This window comes from Oncorhynchus tshawytscha, linkage group LG03 (assembly GCF_018296145.1).
Source record: "Oncorhynchus tshawytscha isolate Ot180627B linkage group LG03, Otsh_v2.0, whole genome shotgun sequence".
NCBI lineage: Eukaryota > Metazoa > Chordata > Actinopteri > Salmoniformes > Salmonidae > Oncorhynchus > Oncorhynchus tshawytscha.
In genome coordinates, this window is record NC_056431.1 from 10,046,442 (window position 1) to 10,066,041 (window position 19,600).

At 43.5% G+C, this 19,600-nt stretch overlaps 1 protein-coding gene across 1 annotated transcript; it reads right to left on the minus strand.

Moving 5' to 3' along the window:
- Window positions 1-475: 475 nt before the first annotated feature.
- On the minus strand, window positions 476-8,725 carry LOC112227168 (B-cell receptor CD22-like). Its single transcript, XM_024392042.1, has 9 exons — window positions 8,713-8,725; window positions 8,365-8,436; window positions 7,763-8,110; window positions 7,444-7,674; window positions 2,152-2,421; window positions 1,942-2,029; window positions 1,791-1,836; window positions 1,211-1,572; window positions 476-1,096 (listed from the first exon to the last, which is right to left on the minus strand). Exons 2-9 carry the CDS (start codon window positions 8,417-8,419, stop codon window positions 1,030-1,032), a joined length of 1,467 nt encoding a protein of 488 aa, XP_024247810.1. The 5' UTR covers window positions 8,420-8,436; window positions 8,713-8,725; the 3' UTR covers window positions 476-1,029.
- Between the last annotated feature and the right edge of the window lie 10,875 nt (window positions 8,726-19,600).

A 19,600-nucleotide genomic window follows, 5' to 3' on the forward strand; every position in this document is an offset into this window, starting at 1 on the left:
CTCCCTTATGTGGTACCCTTCCTGCAGGCTCATCCTGACATGACTATCCAGCATGACAACGCCACTAGCCATACTGCTCGTTCTGTGCGTGATTTCCTGCAAGACAGGAATGTCAGTGTTCTGCCATGGCCAGCGAAGAGCCCGGATCTCAATCCCATTGAGCACGTCTGGGACCTGTTGGATCGGCGGGCTGGGGCCATTCCCCATAGAAATGTCCGGGAACTTGCAAGTGCCTTGGTGGAAGAGTGGGGTAACATCTCACAGCAAGAACTGCCAAATCTGGTGCAGTCCATGAGGAGGAGATGTACTGCAGTACTTAATGCAGCTAGTAGCCACACCAGACACTGACGGTTACTTTTGATTTTGAACCCCCCTTTGTTCAGGGACACATTATTCAATTTCTGTTAGTCACATGTCTGTGGAACTTGTTCAGTTTGTGTCTCAGTTGTTGAATCTTGTTATGTTCATACAAATATTTACACGTTTGCTGAAAATAAACGCTGTTGACAGTGAGAGGACGTTTCTTTTTTTGCTGAGTTTATCTGTAGCATGTACTCAGTAGCTCTGCCCATCACATATTATACACAGGTTCTTCAAGTTGGGGTTGAGTGGCAAAATAAAATAATAGTACATATTTAATAAAACAAACTAACTAAACAACCAAAAATGCAAGATCTGATTAGGTCAAGGGAAGATCTTACAAAACTTAAATTCAAGATAAATCAACAATATTTTCTCAAACTTTGTCAGACAGTTACAAACTAAACCAGCCACATGGCCACTTCCCTCTTACCTGTACCTTCCCCTGGGCGGTCACACCTCAAACTAAAAATTAAACAGTCAGCCAATTAAATTTCAGGATCAATCAGTCAATCACAAGCAATGGAAGCTCACCGAGACATATGCATTACAAGTACAGTACAATACATATACATCTATTGCTATAACTACCCATTAACTGCATACTTTACATATCTTAACATGTGTTCCAATGCTGCTTAGTTTATTCAACATTATGAAATGATATGTTCAGGCTTCAGGTTTGGCAACAGTGGAGTAGATAACAGAATGGTCCACCTCTAATCTTTCTTCTGACCTGCAAAAAGCAAATGGAGTTGTTGTATGAGTATATTCACACATTTCAAATAAACAGACTTCCAGAAATAGGTTACATTGAAAAGGACTGAACTGATTGTGAGTGCACTCTTACCTGGCAGTAGGACTGGGGAGGGGGAACTGGATGCTGGCATACTGTAGGTTGTCTGTCACCTTGGCCTGTTTGGTTTTCATCTTGGAGTAAACAACATCATCATCATGGAGTCCTGAGAGTTGGGCCCTGTCGATGGAGCTGCAGAACTGCTGGAAGTCAAAGGTAGCGTAGTGAGGGTCAGGAGGGTTCTGCAGAGCTGGTGGCTCGACCACAGAGTAGAGAGAACTGTCTTGGGGGTGGATGTGAGAGGGAGGCAGTTGAATGTTGGCATAGAGGGCATTTTCCCGTTCCTCCGTTCTAGCTTCCTGTGTTGCTGGGTCATTACTGGTCCTTCTACTGAATAAGACTGGGTTTTGATCATCCTGAAAGATGGAATTAGTCAAAAACAATACAAAATGTTTGATATATTGACTGCTCACTGTAGCTTCATCCATTGGTTAAACTAAGTAACATGTTACCAGGAAAGAATGAAAGTTTGCGCTTGAACATTGTTCAAATACCATGAACCTCCAGATAGCATGTCAGTGCAACAATGTTATTGGTATGTTGAATTGGAGTGTATATGCTGTGTTCCATTGACCTTTTTGTCCACAGCAGTCTTTTGACATAATTTGAATGGGCTCTTCCTGTCAAAGAAAACAAACTTCTTTGGGGAACAAATCGGTATCACAAAGACCATCATACTCTACATTATGTTATTGAATTGAGTAAACAATGTTTCAGAGACATACCACATCCATAGGAACACAAGAAGTATGATCACCATGAAAACTGTGGCCGCGGAACTGATGTAAACTGGCATTTGGACAGTATTTGTATCTGAAAATGACACAGGATACATGAACGCAAAAAATTCAAGTCAAGGGAATTCCCACTTGAAGTGTATTGGTTCAGGACATTTCACTGGACAGTAGAAACGTAACATTTGCTTCCATACTGACCCTGCAGGATCAGAGACAGAACAGTAGAGTTGTGAGCCCCTTCTTTGTTCCTGGCCTCACAGAAGTACTGTCCACTGTCAGAGGAGGTTAGAGAAGTCAATCTCAACACCTCTCCTGACCCTGTCTGTGAGGTGTCTGTTCCATCCTTCTTAAACCAGGTGTAGTTCTCCACTGCTGGGTTGGCATGACTGCTGCAGGTCAGGTTCACAGAGCTTCCCTCTACCACTGGACCAGAGGGACTTACTGACACCAAGGTGTTCCTTGGGGCATCTAAAGCAAGCATAAATATTCAAACGTTGATACAGTTGAAGTCAGAAGTTTACATACACCTTAGCAAAATACATTCAAACTCAGTTTTTCACAATTCTTGACATTAAATCCTAGTAAGAATTCCCTGTCTTAGGTCAGTTAGGATCACCACTTTATTTTAAGAATGTGAAATGTCAGAATAATAGGAGAGAGAATGATTTATTTCAGCTTTTATTTCTTTCATCACATTCCCAGTGGGTCAGAAGTTTACATACTCAATTAGTATTTGGCAGCATTGCCTTTAAATTGATTAACTTGGGTCAAACGTTTCTAGTAGCCCTCCCACAATAAATTGGGTGAATTTTGTCTCATTCCCCCTGACAGAGCTGATGTAACTGAGTCAGATGTGTAGGTCTCCTTGCTCGCACACGCTTTTTCAGTTCTGCCCACGCATTTTCTATGGGATTAAGGTCAGAGCACTGTGATGGCCACTCCCATACATTGACTTTGTTGTCCTTCAGCCATTTTGCCACAGCTGTGGAAGTATGCTTGGGGTCATTGTCCATTTGGAAGACCCATTTGCAACCAACCTTTAACTTCCTGACTGATGTTTTGAGTTGTTGCTTCAATATATCTACATAATTTTCCTTCATCATGATGCCAACTATTTTGTGAAGTGCATCAGTCCCTCCTGCAGCAAGGCAACCCCACAAAATGATGCTGCCAACCCTGTGCTTCCAGTTGGGATGGTGTTATTCAGCTTGCAAGCCTCCCCTTTTTCGTCCAAACATAACGATGGTCATTATGGCCAAACAGCTCTATTTTTGTTTCATCAGACCAGAGGACATTTCTCCAAAAAGTACGATCTTTGTCCCCATGTGCAGTTGCAAACTGTAGTCTGGCTTTTTATGGCAGTTTTGAAGCAGTGGCTTTTTCCTTGCTGAGTGGCCTTTCAGGTTATGTCGATATAGGACCCGTTTTACTGTGGATATAGATACTTTTGTACCTGTTTCCTCCAGCGTCTTCACAAGGTCCTTTGCTGTTGTTCTGGGAATGATTTGTACTTTTCGCACCAAAGTACGTTCATCTCTAGGAGACAGAACGCGTCACCTTCCTGAGTGGTATAACAGCTGCGTGGTCCCATGGTGTTTATACTTGCTTATTATTGTTTGTATAAATGAATGTGGTACCTTCAGGCATTTGTACATTTCTACCAAGGATGTACCAGACTTGTGGAGGTCTACATTATTTTCTGAGGCTGATTTCTTGTGATTTTCCCATGAAGTCAAGCAAAGAGGCACTCAGTTTGAAGGTAGGCCTTGAAATTTGTCCACAGGTACACCTCCAATTGACTCAAATGATGTAAATTAGAATATAAGAAGCTTCCAAAGCCATTACATAATTTTCTGGAATTTTACAAGCTGTTTAAAGGCACAGTCAACTTAGTGTATGTAAACTTCTGACCCACTGGATTTGTGATACAGTGAATTATAAGTGAAATAATCTGTCTGTAAACAATTGTTGGAAATATTACTTGTGTCATGCACAAAGTAGATGTCCTAACTGACTTGCCAAAACTCTAGTATGTTAACAAGTGTCACGACTTCCGCCGGAGTCGGTCCCTCTCCTGGTTCGGGCGGAGTTTGGCAGTCGACGTCACCGGCCTTCTAGCCATCGCCGATCCACCTTTCATTTTCCATTGGGATTGTCTTGTCTTCCCTCACACCTGGTTTCTATTCCATTAATTACATGTTGTGTATTTAACCCTCTGTTTCTCCCATGTCCTTGTCCGGAATTGTTTATTGTAAGTGCTTGTGCATGTTATGTCTGGTGTGTGTCGGGTTATGTACCCATTTATTGATGGTTCTGTTTTCTGGTGGGTTTTTAATATTAAGAATGGTATGAAGAAAATACTGTTACTCGGAAAGTGTAGACATTCTATGAAGTTTACATCCAAATGTTGTATAAAATATACGATTTTAAGAATGATTGTATTTTGTTAACCTTTCTAGCGCAGGCGTTCCGCTAGCGGAACCCCTCGACAACATTCCGCTGAAAAGGCAGTGCGCAAAATTCAAAAATATTTTTGGGAAATATGTAACTTCACATTAACAAGTCCAATAAGCAAACGAAAGATAAACATCTTGTTAATCTACCCATCGTGTCCGATTTCAAAAATGCTTTACAGCGAAAGCACAACATATGATTATGTTAGGTCATAGCCAAGTCAAAAAGCGCAGCCATGTTTCCAGCCAAAGATAGGAGTCACAAAAAGCAGAAATATAGATTAAATTAATCACTAACCTTTGATTATCTTCATCAGATGACACTCATAGGACATCATCTTACACAATACATGTATGTTTTGTTTGATAATGTGCATATTTATATATATATATATTTCTAAGGGACTTGTTTGCAGTTCCTACCGCTTCCACTGGATGTCACCAGTCTTTAGAAATTGAGGTTATTCCTTTGTGTAATGAAGAAGTACGGCCATCTTGAACAAGTGTCACGTCATGTGTACTGTTTGATAGAGGCGCAAGACCAGAAAGCATGATTGAGTTTGTTGTCTTCCTGTATTAAACACAGATCATCCCGTCTTCAATTTGATTGAATTATTTACATTTAAAAATACCTAAAGTTGTATTACAAAAGTAACTTGAAATGTTTTGGCAAAGTTTACAGGTAACCTTTGAGATATTTTGTAGTGACGTTGGTCAAGTTGGAACCAGTGTTTTTCTGGATCAAACGCGCCAAATAAATTGACCTTTTGGATATATATGGGCGGAATTAATCGAACAAAAAGGACCATTTGTGATGTTTATTGGACATATTGGAGTGCCAACAAAAGAAGCTTGTCAAAGGTAAGGCATGATTTATATTTTATTTCTGCGTTTTGTGTTGCACCTGCAGGGTTGAAATATGCTTCTCTCATTGTTTACTGTTGTGCTATCATCAGATAATAGCATCTTATTCTTTTGCCGAAAAGCCTTTTTGAAATCTGACGTGTTGGCTGGTTTCACGAGTGTAGCTTTAATTTGGTATCTTACATGTGTGATTTAATGAAAGTTTGATTTTATAGTATTTTATTTGAATTTGGCGCGCTGCATTTTCCCTGGCTATTGGCCAGGTGGGACGCTACCATTGGATTTGTTTCACATTTTTTGGTTACTACATGATTCCATATGTGTTATTTCATTTTTCTGATGACTTCACTATTATTCTACAATGTAGAAAATTGTAAAAATAAATAAAAACCCTGGAACTTTTGACTGGTACTGTATATATTGTTGTGACATGACTTTCATTCATGTGATGACTGTTATTTATCAAATCAACTAACTATGTTTAATTGTCACGCACTTCTTGGCTGCTTTTCCTTCACTCTGCGTTCCGACTCATCCCAACCATCTAAATTTGGTTGAAGTTGGGGGATTGTGGAGGCCAGGTAATCTGATGCAGCACTCCATCACTCTCCTTCTTGGTCAAATAGCCCTTAAACAGCCTGGAGGAGTGTTGGGACATTGTCCTGTTGAAAAACAAATAATAGTCCCCCACTAAGCCCAATCCAGATGTGATGGTGTATCGATGTAGAATGCTGTGGTAGCCATGATGGTTAAGTGTGCCTTGAATTCTAAATAAATCACAGACAGTGTCACCAGCAAAGCACCCCCACACCCTAACACCTCCTCCTCCATGCTTTACAGTGGGAAATACACATGCAGAGATCATCCGTTCACCCACACCGCATCTCACAACGACACGGCGGTTGGAACCAAAAATCTCAAATTTAGACTCCAGACCAAAGGACACATTTCCACCGGTCTAATGTCCATTGCTCATGTTTCTTGTACAAGCAAGTCACTTCTTCTTATTGGTGTTCTTAAGTAGTGGTATCTTTGCAGCAATTCGACCATGAAGGCCTGATTCACACAGTCTCCTCTGAACAGTTGATGTTGAGATGTGTCTGTTACTTGAACTCTGTGAAGCATTTATTTGGGCTGCAATTTATGAGGCTGGTAACTCTAATGAACTTATCCTCTGCAGCAGAGGTATCTCTGGGTCTTCCTTTCCTGTGGCGGTCCTCATGAGAGCCAGTTTCATCATAGAGCTTGATGGTTTTTGCGACTGCACTTGAAGAAACCTTATAATTCAAATACATTCCAGGTGATTACCTCATGAAGCTGGTTGAGAGAATGCCAAGAGTGCACCGCTGTCATCAAGGCAAAGGGTGGCTATTTGAAGAATCTCAAATATAACATTTATTTTGATTTGTTTAACACTTTTTTCATTACTGCATGATTCCATAAGTGTTATTTCATAGTTGTGATGTCTTCACTATTAGTCTACAATGCAGAAAATAGTACAAATAAAACCCTTGAATGAGTAGGTGTTCTAAACATTTTGACCGGTAGTGTAATTAATTTAATCGGGTAACAATTAAACATAGTTAGGTGATTAGATGAATAACAGTCTTCAGATTAATGAAAGTAAAGTCACGAGACTCTTACCACACATTATTTTGCCTTTATATTTCACAAAACCAAAACACTGAACTTTCATCCATATTAATGGTTCCAGTAAATAAAGTGGATCCGAATATTTTCATTGGTGCTCTCAGAACAGTTTTGAATTAAGTTAGTAGCCTATAGTTCACTGTTATTTCCTCTCACCATGCCCTACCATCATGTAAGTCAACCTCAAACTGCTTAACTTCCCCTAAAAGTTACCACAATCTAAACACACAGCCAGGCTCAGCAAATAGAGACTGCAGTTCATCATGGCAAATTCAAATTTCTTATCTAACACATTCACATTCAGACCAAACTGACAAAGACTGTTATGCAAGAGCACTATTTCCTTAACATCATTCTTTCATAATTCCCTGCTATTATTTTTACACAGTAATGCAATGAGATATGTGCCCTTCCAAGACAGACGCAGCACCTCGCTCGTGCAGACCTTTGAACCCAGATAGCTGCTCCATTATGATAGAATGATATGATCTGCTCACGTTAAGTATATCAGATATTCACTCACATTTGACATCAAGAGACATTGGAGCAGAGTTGAGATTCTCTTGACCTTGAACAGCACATCGGTATCTGCCAGAATCCTCACTGCTGGCCAGGAACTCTGTGTTGGATACTGAGTGTCCATCCCTGGACCAAACAATAGTGGGATGGTCACTTGGTGTACAGGTTGTGACACACGTTAGTGTCACCCTCTCTCCCGCTCTCACAGTTGCAGGCTGTACTTTGGCTGTCAGCCCTGGTTGAGAGGAGAAAGGAACAGAGGGATCACTGAATGTTTTTTGAAGTGTTATCAGAGTCTGATTTTCTTCTAGTATCAAAATTACCTGTCAAACTTAGTGAGACCCATGTCTTGCTGCTCCATGCATTCGTTTCGCCACCTTTATTAACGGTCTCAAATCTGAAGTGGTATTGTGTTGCGTCACTACTAATTAGGTTATTCATTTTCAAAGTGCAGTTGTTGTCTTTGTTTCCAAGGTATTCTACACGTCCTCTGTATTCCTGGGCCAGAAAGAGATCATTGTTCTTCCTTTGACTCGAGAAATACCAGAAGCTATTTGTAATAGTCTGATCTGAGGGGTAGGCATAACTGCATGCAAACACCACTGATGACCCTCTTAAGGCACATGGAGCTGTATCGTTAAAGGTCACCTTCCAATTACTCCCAGAAACACCTTTAAAAAACAACAACAAGAAAGCAAAAAACAGTTAGTTGTCACACATATCTACAACACTAATGCAAACAGTGCCAATTTGCCATTTACAGGTAGTTAAAATAACATGTAATATATTGTCGCTGTCGGATGAAAACTTCGTAACTCCATTTTTGCCAGCTTTCATTTTTGTACATATATTGAAAGCAGTAACTCCCCTCAATGTACTCTGAACATTTCATGACTCTAGGACCAAGAAAATATATTCTACTCACCTAGCAACGTGAGAGTAATCACCAGCATCACACTGATCATTTTCAAGAGCCACATCGCATCAAACTGAAACACTGATACAAAATAGCACAGAATTGAATTACTTAACTTAATACTTAATAAGTCAATCATCAAACCGGCTCAAACAGTGTTTTCACTGAAAGCAGGTGTAACATTTGTCTTTGTCTCTGAAGAGTTCTCTCACAACTTGGATACAGCTCTAAATCATCTAGTCATTCTGTCTTTAAATTCTCACAACAGATAGATTGAACATCACTACGCACCAATGTTGCACCAGTTAAAGGAAATCAAACGCATGAAACTCTACAGAGAGAAACAACACCACTCACCCTCCTGCAGAACGTGTCCAGAGAGAATGACCAGCAAATAACCATGCAAATAAATACCATGGAGAGATGTGATAATAACTATGTCGCAAGCAGAATGTAGACGATTGGGTTGAGAATTAATTGTCTCGTTGTGGCCTTTTAGTGCTATTTTCCTTCCTGTTATCATACACTTTTTATATTGCAGTGTACTTAAGGGGGTACAGTAACATAGAAATATTATAATCATTTCTTCCTCTAACCTGGACAACACTAGGCCAATTGTGCACTGCCATATGGGACTCCCGGACACGGCCGGTTGGGATATGGTCGTGTCCGGGATAGGGTCTGTTGTGATGCCTCTAGCACTAAGATGCAGTGCCTTAGACAGCTGCGCCAATCAAGAGCCACTAAATATACACTGAAGAAAAATAAACGCAACTTGTAATAATTTCAAAGATTTTACTGAGTTATACAGTGAGGGGAAAAAAGTATTTGATCCCCTGCTGATTTTGTACGTTTGCCCACTGACAAAGAAATGCTCTGCCTATAATTTTAATGGTAGGTTTATTTGAACAGTGAGAGACAGAATAACAGAAAAAAAAACTGAAAAAACACGTTATAAATCAATGTTATAAATGGATTTGCATTTTAATGAGGGAAATAAGTATTTGACCCCCTCTCAATCAGAAAGATTTCTGGCTCCCAGGTGTCTTTTATACAGGTAACGAGCTGAGATTAGGAGCACACTGCTGAGATTAGGAGCACACTCTTAAAGGGAGTTCTCCTAATCTCAGTTTGTTACCTGTATAAAAGACACCTGTCCACAGAAGCAATCAATCAGATTCCAAACTCTCCACATGGCCAAGACCAAAGAGCTCTCCAAGGATGTCAGGGACAAGATTGTAGACCTACACAAGGCTGGAATGGGCTACAAGACCATCGCCAAGCAACTTGGTGAGAAGGGGACAACAGTTGGTGCGATTATTCGCAAATGGAAGAAACACAAAAGAACTGTCAATCTTCCTCGGCCTGGGGCTCCATGCAAGATCTCACCTCGTGGAGTTGCAATGATCATGAGAACAGTGAGGAATCAGCGCAGAACTACACGGGAGGATCTTGTCAATGATCTCAAGGCAGCTGGGACCATAGTCACCAAGAAAACAATTGGTAACACACTACACCGCGAAGGACTGAAATCCTGTAGCGCCTGCAAGGTCCCCCTGCTCAAGAACGCACATATACATGCCCGTCTGAAGTTTACCAATGAACATCTGAATGATTCAGAGGACAACTGGGGGAAAGTGTTATGGTCAGATGAGACCAAAATGGAATTATTTGGCATCAACTCAACTCACTGTGTTTGGAGGAGGAGGAATGCTGCCTATGACCCCAAGAGCACCATCTCCACTGTCAAACATGGAGGTGGAAACATGCTTTGGGGGTGTTTTCTGCTAAGGGGACAGGACAACTTCACCGCATCAAAGGGAAGATGGACGGGGCCATGTACCGTCAAATCTTGGGTGAGAACCTCCTTCCCTCAGCCAGTGCATTGAAAATAGGTCATGCATGGGTATTCCAGCATGACAATGACCCAAAACACACGGCCAAGGCAACAAAGGAGTGGCTCAAGAAGAAGCACATTAAGGTCCTGGAGTGGCCTAGCCAGTCTCCAGACCTTAATCCCATAGGAAATCTGTGGAGGGAGCTGAAGGTTTGAGTTGCCAAACGTCAGCCTCGAAACCTTAATGACTTGGAGAATATCTGCAAAGAGGCGTGGGACAAGATCCCTCCTGAGATGTGTGCAAACCTGGTGGCCAACTACAAGAAACTTCTAACCTCTGTGATTGCAAGGGTTTTGCCACCAAGTACTAAGTCATGTTTTGCAGAGGGGTCAAATACTTATTTCCCTCATTAAAATGCAAATCAATTTAGAACATTTTTGACATGTGTTTTTCTGGATTGTTTTGTTGTTATTCTGTCTCTCACTGTTCAAATAAACCTACCATTAATATTATAGACTGATCATTTCTTTGTCAGTGGGCAAACGTACAAAAACAGCAGGGGATTAAATACTTTTTTCCCTCACTGTAGTTCATATAAGGAAATCAGTCAATCTAAATACATTTGTTAGGCCATAATCTATGAATTACACATGACGGAATACAGATGAGATTGTTGAATTATTAGGATCCCCATTAGCCAACACCAATGGCGACAGGGAGTCTTACTTGGGTCTGACATAACAAAAAAAGACATTACAGTCAAAAGACTAGAATTTACATGCATTTAAAAATATTATAATGTAGTGTGTGTGTACTGTATATCTATCAGTTACACTTACATGACAAGTAGGTCACATGGGGAGCGTTGTGCAATGAGGTGTTGCGCTATTTGTTTCCTCTGACACATTGGTGCGGCTGGCTTCTGGGTTGGATGCGCACTGTGTTAAGAAGCAGTGCGGCTTGGTTGGGTTGTGTTTCGGAGGATGCGTGGCTTTCGACCTTCGTCTCTCCCGAGCCCGTATGGGAGTTGTAGCGATGAGACAAGATAGTAACTACAAACAATTAGATACCACGAAATTGGAGAGAAAAGGGGGTAAAAAAAGAATACATAAAAAAAAGAAGAGGAGGCGGAGAAAAAGGTGCCAGAGGGCGGGCTGCCTTCTTAGAATTCGTAGGTAATCGAATAAACTCCCACTTCCTTCCATTCTGCTAGCAAACGTGCAATTTTAGGAGAATAAAATCGTTGAGCTACGTGCAAGATGAAACTACCAACGGGACATTCAAAACTGTAATATCTTTGTAATGGTTTTCTAGTGGTGATGAAGGAGAGTCGGACCAAACTGCAGCGTGTCGATTGAGATTCATGTTTAATCAAACAAAGAAACACGAACACTACACAAAACAATAAACGTAATCGAAACCGAAACAGCCTATCTAGTGCAAACTAACCGAGAGTACACATAGGACACTAAGGACAATCACCCACGACAAACTCAAAGAATATGGCTGCCTAAATATGGTTCCCAATCAGAGACAACGATAAGCACCTGCCTCTGATTGAGAACCACTCCAGACAGCCATAGACTTTGCTAGATAACCCACTAAGCTACAATCCCAATACCACCACCAAAACCCCAAGACAAACACACCACAATTACAAAAACCCCATGCCACACCCTGGCTTGACCAAATACATAAAGATAAACACAAAATACTTTGACCAGGGCGTGACAGAACCCCCCCCCCCTAAGGTGCGGACTCCCGAACGCACCTCAAAACAATAGGGAGGGTCCGGGTGGGCGTCTGTCCATGGTGGCGGCTCCGGCGCGGGACGTGGACCCCACTCAGTTAATGTCTTAGTCCCCTCTCCTTTCGTCCCTGGATAGTCCACCCTTGCCGCCGACCATGGCCTAGTAGTCCTCACCCAGAACCCCACTGGACTGAGGAGAAGATCGGGACTGAAGGACAGCTCGGGACTGAGGCAGCTCGGGACTGAGGGGAAGCTCGGGAGTGAGAGAAAGCTCAGGAGTGAGAGGAAGCTCAGGAGTGAGAGGAAGCTCAGGAGTGAGAGGAAGCTCAGGAGTGAGAGGAAGCTCAGGCAGGTAGATAGATCTACCAGCTCCTGGCTGGCTGGTGGTTTCAGCAGATCCTGGCTGACTGGCAGATCCTGGCTGACTGGCAGATCTGGAAGAGTCTGGTTGACTGGCAGATCTGGAAGAGTCTGGTTGACTGGCAGATCTGGAAGAGTCTGGCTGACTGGCAGATCTGGAAGAGTCTGGCTGACTGGCAGATCTGGAAGAGTCTGGCTGACTGGCAGATCTGGCGGCGCTGGGCAGCCTGGCGGCGCTGGGCAGCCTGGCGGCGCTGGGCAGACTGGCGGCGCTGGGCAGACTGGCGGCGCTGGGCAGACTGGCGACGCTGGGCAGACTGGCGACGCTGGGCAGACTGGCGACGCTGGGCAGACTGGCGACGCTGGGCAGACTGGCGACGCTGGGCAGACTGGCGACGCTGGGCAGACTGGCGACGCTGGGCAGACTGGCGGTGCTGGGCTGACTGGCGATGCTGGGCACGCTGACGGCGCTGGGCAGACTGGCGATGCTGGGCAGACTGACGGCGCTGGGCAGACTGACGGCGCTGGGCAGACTGGCGACGCTGGGCAGACTGGGGGCACTGGCGGCGCTGGGCAGACTGGCGGCACTAGCTGCTCCATATAGGCTGACAGCTCTGGCGGCTTCTTACAGACTGACCGCTCTGGCGGCTCCGTGCTGACTGGCAGCTCCTTGCAGACTGGCAGCTCCTTACAGACTGACAGCTCCTTGCAGACTGACAGCTCCTTGCAGACTGACAGCTCCGTGCAGACTGACAGCTCCGTGCAGACTGACAGCTCCTTGCAGACTGACAGCTCCTTGCAGACTGGCAGCTCCTTGCAGACTGGCAGCTCCATGCAGACTGGCAGCTCCATGCAGACTGGCTGCTCTATGCAGACTGACAGCTCTGGCTGCTTCATGCAGACTGACAGCTCTGGCTGCTCCATGTAGACTGGCTGCTTCATGCAGACTGGCAGCTCGGGCTGCTTCATGTAGACTGACAGCTCTGGCTGCTCCATGTAGACTGGCTGCTTCATGCAGACTGACAGCTCTGGCTGCTTCATGCAGACTGGCAGCTCTGGCTGCGCTGAACAGGCAGGAGACTCCGGCAGCGCTGTAGAGGAGGAAGGCTCTGGCTGCGCTGAACAGGCGGGAGACTCCTGCAGCGCTGTGTCGGAGGAAGGCTCTGGCTGCGTTGAACAGGCGGGAGACTCCGGCAGCGCTGGAGATGAGGAAAGCTCTAACAGCGCTAGATAGGCGGGAGACTCCGGCAGCGCAGGAGAGGAGAAAGGCTAAGACAGCGCTGGAGAGGCGAGGCGCACTGTAGGCCTGATGCGTGGTGCTGGTACTGGTGGTACTGGACCGAGGACACGCACAGGAAGCCTGGTGCGGGGAGCTGCTACCGGAGGGCTGGGGTGTGGAGGTGGTACTGGATAGACCGGACCGTGCAGGCGCACTGGAGCTCTTGAGCACCGAGCCTGCCCAACCTTACCTGGCTCGATGCCCACTCTAGCCCGGCCGATACGAGGAGCTGGAATATACCGCACCGGGCTATGCACCCGCACTGGGGACACCGTGCGCACCACTGCATAACACGGTGCCTGCCCGGTCTCTCTAGCCCCCGGTAACCACAGGAAGTTTGCACAGGTCTCCTACCTGGCATAGCCATACTCCCTGTGAGCCCCCCCCAATAAATTTTGGGGCTGACTCTCGGGCTTCCGTCCGCGCCGCCGTGCTTGCTTCGCCAACCTCATTCTCCGATAACCTTCTGCGCACTGCTCCATCGAATCCCAGGCGGGCTCCGGCACTCTCCCTGGGTCGACCGCCCACCTGTCTATCTCCTCCCAAGAAGTATAGTCCATACTGTAACCCTCTTTGGGCTGCTCCTGTTGCCTCCTCTCCTGCTGCACCTGTTGCCTCTCCTGCTGCTCCTGCCTGTTGACACGCTGCTTGGTCCGTTGGTGGTGGGTGATTCTGTAACGGTTTTCTAGTGGTGATGAAGGAGAGTCGGACCAAACTGCAGCGTGTCGATTGAGATTCATGTTTAATCAAACAAAGAAACACGAACACTACACAAAACAATAAACGTAATCGAAACCGAAACAGCCTATCTAGTGCAAACTAACCGAGAGTACACATAGGACACTAAGGACAATCACCCACGACAAACTCAAAGAATTGGCTGCCTAAATATGGTTCCCAATCAGAGACAACGATAAGCACCTGCCTCTGATTGAGAACCACTCCAGACAGCCATAGACTTTGCTAGATAACCCACTAAGCTACAATCCCAATACCACCACCAAAACCCCAAGACAAACACACCACAATTACAAAAACCCCATGCCACACCCTGGCCTGACCAAATACATAAAGATAAACACAAAATACTTTGACCAGGGCGTGACAATCTTATGCTCCATGAAGTCGTGGCTGAATGACGACACTATCAACCGGAGACTTTAATGCAGGGAAACTTAAATCTGTTTTACCAAATTCCTATCAGCATGTTAAATGTGCAAAACAAACAAAAACAAAAACTCTGGACCACCTTTACTCCACACAGAGAGACACGTACAAAGCTCTCCCTTGCCCTCCTTTTGGCAAATCTGACCATAATTCTATCCTCCTGATTCCTGCTTACAAGCTAAAATTTAAGCAGGAAGCACCAGTGACAAGATCAATAAGAAATGGTCAGAAGAAGCAGAAACTAAACTACAGGACAGTTTTGTTAGCACAGACTGGAATATTTTCCTGGGATTCCTCCCATGGCATTGAGGAGTACACCACATCAGTTATTGACTACATCCATAAGTGCATCGATGATGTCGTCCCTATAGTGACCGTACATATATACCCCAACCAGATGTCATGGATTACAGGCAACATCCGCACTGAACTAAAGGCTAGAGCTGCCGCTTTCATGAGGCGGGACTCTAACCCGGAAGCTTATAAGAAGTCCCGCTATGCCCTCCGACGAACCATCAAACAGGCAAAGCGTCAATACAGGATGAAGATCAAATCGTACTAAACCGGCTCTGATGCTCGTCGGATGTGGCAGGGCTTGCAAACAATTACAGACTACAAAGGGAAGCACAGCCAAGAACTGCCCTGTGACACGAGCCTACCAGACGAGCTAAACTACTTCTATGCTCGCTGTGAGGCAAATAACACTGAAACATGCATGAGAGCACCAGCTGTTCTGGAAGACTGTGTGATCATGCACTCTGCAGCCGATTTGAGTAAGACCTTTAAACAGGTCAACATTCAGACGATTTACCAGGATGTGTACTTCAAGCATGTGCTGACCAACTGGCAAGTGTCTTCACTGACATTTTCAACCTCTCCTTGTCCAAGACTTTAATACCAACATGCTTTAAGCAGACCACCATAGTGCCTGTGCCCAAGAACACTAAGGTAACCTGTCTAAATGTCTGCCAACCCGTAGCACTCACATCTGTAGCCATGAAGTGCTTTGAAAGGCTGGTCATGGCTCACATCAACATCATTATCCCAGAAACCCTAGACCCACTCCAATTTGAATACTGCCCCAACAGATCCACAGATGATGCAACCTCTATTGTACTCCACACTGCCCTTTCCCACCTGGACAAAAGGAACACCTATGTGAGAATGCTATTCATTGATTACAGCTCAGCGTTAAACACCATAATGCCTTCAAAACTCATCAATAAACGAAGGACCCTGGGACTAAACACCTCCCTCTGCAACTGAAAAACCCAACGAGGGTTTTTGCTACACATGCCTGAACCCACACACAACCCACCTATTAATGAATATTTGTTAGTGGTAAATACTCTGTCTGATTTAGAAGTGTGGGGTCTATTTATTTGATTTTGGTGTGTTCTTCATGGATTAGAAAGGATGCTGTACACAAATGAACGTTTCTATTGTCAGAGTTTTGGTTTCACACAAACCCAATGTAAACCTGTTACACAAAATGTTTAAAATGTTTGAAATATCTTTAAATAATGCATGATGTACAGGAAAACAAACACTGGGCTTACTGATCTCTGACCTCTGTTCTGACTTCCTGGTGAGGCCTGATCACCCTCACCAGAAAGACAGCAGACATTGTTTTTTATGGGCTATGTAAAAACAAATAATTAAGAAGACGTTTATAATTCATCAATAGTCCAATGGGTGATTCGTACCATGAGAAGGACAGGGAGAGAGAGAGCTGTCTTTAGTCTATTTTACCATTACCTTATGGGATACAGTTATTTCCTTATGGAGTTATCAAGAGATAATTGGATTTGTTATTCTAATTTGTAATTTTTTTATTTAACACCTGTTTTGAGTGTTGTGCCCTTCAGACACTATCAGAAGGTGGGAACGCCTACACTCAGACTCCTCCTGTCTGGGCTCCACCGTGGTTATCTGAGGTTCTGAGAATACGACTGGTTTTCTGAGAACACAGGCTGTCTGCAGGTCTGATGAAAACAGCCACCTGTCAGAAGATGCTTAGACTCGTTCACCTTGTTATGACCCTAGACTTGTGATGAAAGGTCAAGTTTCGGTCAAACCCACTTCTGAGCTTTTAATTGTTGACAAGATGGTTGCTGCTGTCAGGGGGAGGTTAGATTTATTAACATGTTGTTGCCAGAGACAGTCACGCAAGGAGGACTGGGGAGGCTATATGAGTTACAGGATGTCTTAGACATTTTGCAGAACCTGGGGAGAGCTATCATATACTGTACTCTGTACCAACTTCCGCCTACAATTGTATTACTAAAGGATCATTTTAATACTTAAACAAAGATTCTGTGTTTCCTTTCTACTACCAATATGTACGTTTGCTAATTATATAGACATGATCATCTGTTGAAGATATTGACCAACAACATAATGGACTGTAAGTTGAGGGACATTATCAAAGGCCATCCACTTTGAACGTGTGCCATTAAAAGGACAAGCTGAAATACAATCTGATGAAGAACACTACAAAATTGATAATTATAACAATTGAAATGCTAATCCTTTGCACATGAACACTCACACATTCGGGAATAACTGCAATCAATATATATTTACGCTCAGTGTGTCGTCAGAAATATCTCTCTCTCTCTCTCTCTCTCGTAGAATGGATAGTTCAGAGTAACATTCATTCATGTTGTTATAGAATAGATGTTTCGGCGGTTGTCGGTCCTCGCATTCACGGGTACATAATTCCTAGCTGCAGACTAGTGATTTGTATCAATGATTTGTTCTTATTCTGTCGCCATCTATAGTTTAACCACGTGGTATGGTTAAGAATTCAGAAAGAGAAATGCATTGTCTACAACCTTAGCCCTCTCGTGGTTATCGAGGTAAGCTGGTCTCTACTGTCACTGGAATTTCATAATTCCTATTAATTATACATTAATTAAATCACTCAGTCTATTTTATAAGAATTTGTAAGATTCCGATTGGCATAAAATGGACAGAGAACAGTCTTATCAAAATTAGATAAGAGTATTTATTCTCAGAGCGCGCTATCATGTAACCACGAACAACAGTTTATATACAAAATATGACATCATAGGTTATAAAATGTTCTTCCTCCCAACAGTTTAAACTGTTTAAACGTTTATTCCCACCCCTTTGCTCTCTTACTCCAGACACACAGTTAAATCAAGATAAAACTTCTGAAGTTTTCATCCATCACCATTCAGCAGACAGTTCCAGCTAATGGAAAACCTAAGAAAACACACACTGCCTTATCTAAACATCCCAGAGCTAAGTTGAGTCGGTTCAACCATAGGTTAACGACCCTTTCTGCTTACTTAAAAACCCACAATTCCAGTCCCCTCTAACCTGGCTGGAATGGTGTTTATTTAATTTAATTACCCCCTGTTTCATGCTCCACAATCCCTTCCTTATGAATTAATATTGTTAATCAGATATAATAGAACAGAGTAGAGTTTAATTAGTTATAGTTCTATTTAAAATGTAGATATTGTTTAGTCATTATTCATAAAATTCCTATCACTACTCAAACCTTTGCCCTCTCGTGGTTATTGAGGTAAGCTGGTCTCTACTCAAACCTTAGCCCTCTCATGGTTATCGAGGTAAGCTGGTCTGAAGTGGGAAAACCCAGGTGGGGGTTTTATTCGGAACATAGAAAGGGGCGGTCCCATGATGCTAGCTCTGTACTCATGGGCGGGCGGGCCTCTGATTTAGTTAATCTCCAAAGGGAATTTGAGTTTCCTTCATTAAACAGTCTAAAATCACATTACATCATTTCACCAATAGTTTCATCTTAACTCATTCATTTTATACAACAAAAGGATGTAAGCCCCATAACTGAGACACTTGTGTAAACAGGGTTATGGTAAGGTGGCTGTATTTCTCTCATGAGTTTCACAAAATTGTACCAAACGGACCAGTTCGTAGCTAGCTACTTCACCGATCTTTTATACATTCTCCAGAACATGAATATTGTTCGGCTGTCAAGTTCTGTGAGGTGGAAGAAATTCCTTTGTTCTCTCTATGAAAACTCACTCTCTCTATATACTGTGGCCATGAGGAGAACTCCAGGAATTTACGACATCTCGGTGGTGCCGAGGTAGGGGTATGGTGCTCGCTGTGTCCAAAGAGGGCATCGTCATGACAATGAACAAAAAACTTGGTAGCGGACATTTCATCAGTCCTGGGAGAAAGAAAATAAACAAGTACTTAGTTTGCACTATGCTACATTTTAATCAGTCCTAAAAATTCTTCATCAATAATCGAGTTTACTGCATCTTGGGCAGGAAGTCTCATTAAACCCATGCATATACAGAATTATACTTCAGACACATTTATACTTCAGACACATCAGATGATACAGTGTCCCATATAGCTGAATTGGGTACCTTCTAAAGTAAACAATTCTCTTGTAATCTTAATCTTTTTGACCTGTTGCATTGACATACAATTATGTACTAACTGTCCCAAATTTCCCCACTGTGTCTCTCACAGCGTTTTTGAGTTCAGTGTGTACTTGCAGCTATTGTTCCACAGGAAGGTTATCTCTAAACCAAACAACAGACGAGCATTTCTCAACGGCTGTCCATGCCTTCCTCCTGGCTACTCCAACCTCGGCCAACAGCTCCCCCCTTATCCTTTACCCAAATCCAGATAGCAGATGTTCTGAAAGAGCTGCAAAACCTGGACCCATACAAATCAGCTGGGCTTGACAATCTGGACCCTCTATTTCTGAAACTATCCGCCGCCATTGTCGCAACCCCTATTACCAGCCTGTTCAACCTCTCTTTCATATCGTCTGAGATCCCCAAGGATTGGAAAGCTGCCGCGGTCATCGGCCTCTTCAAAGGG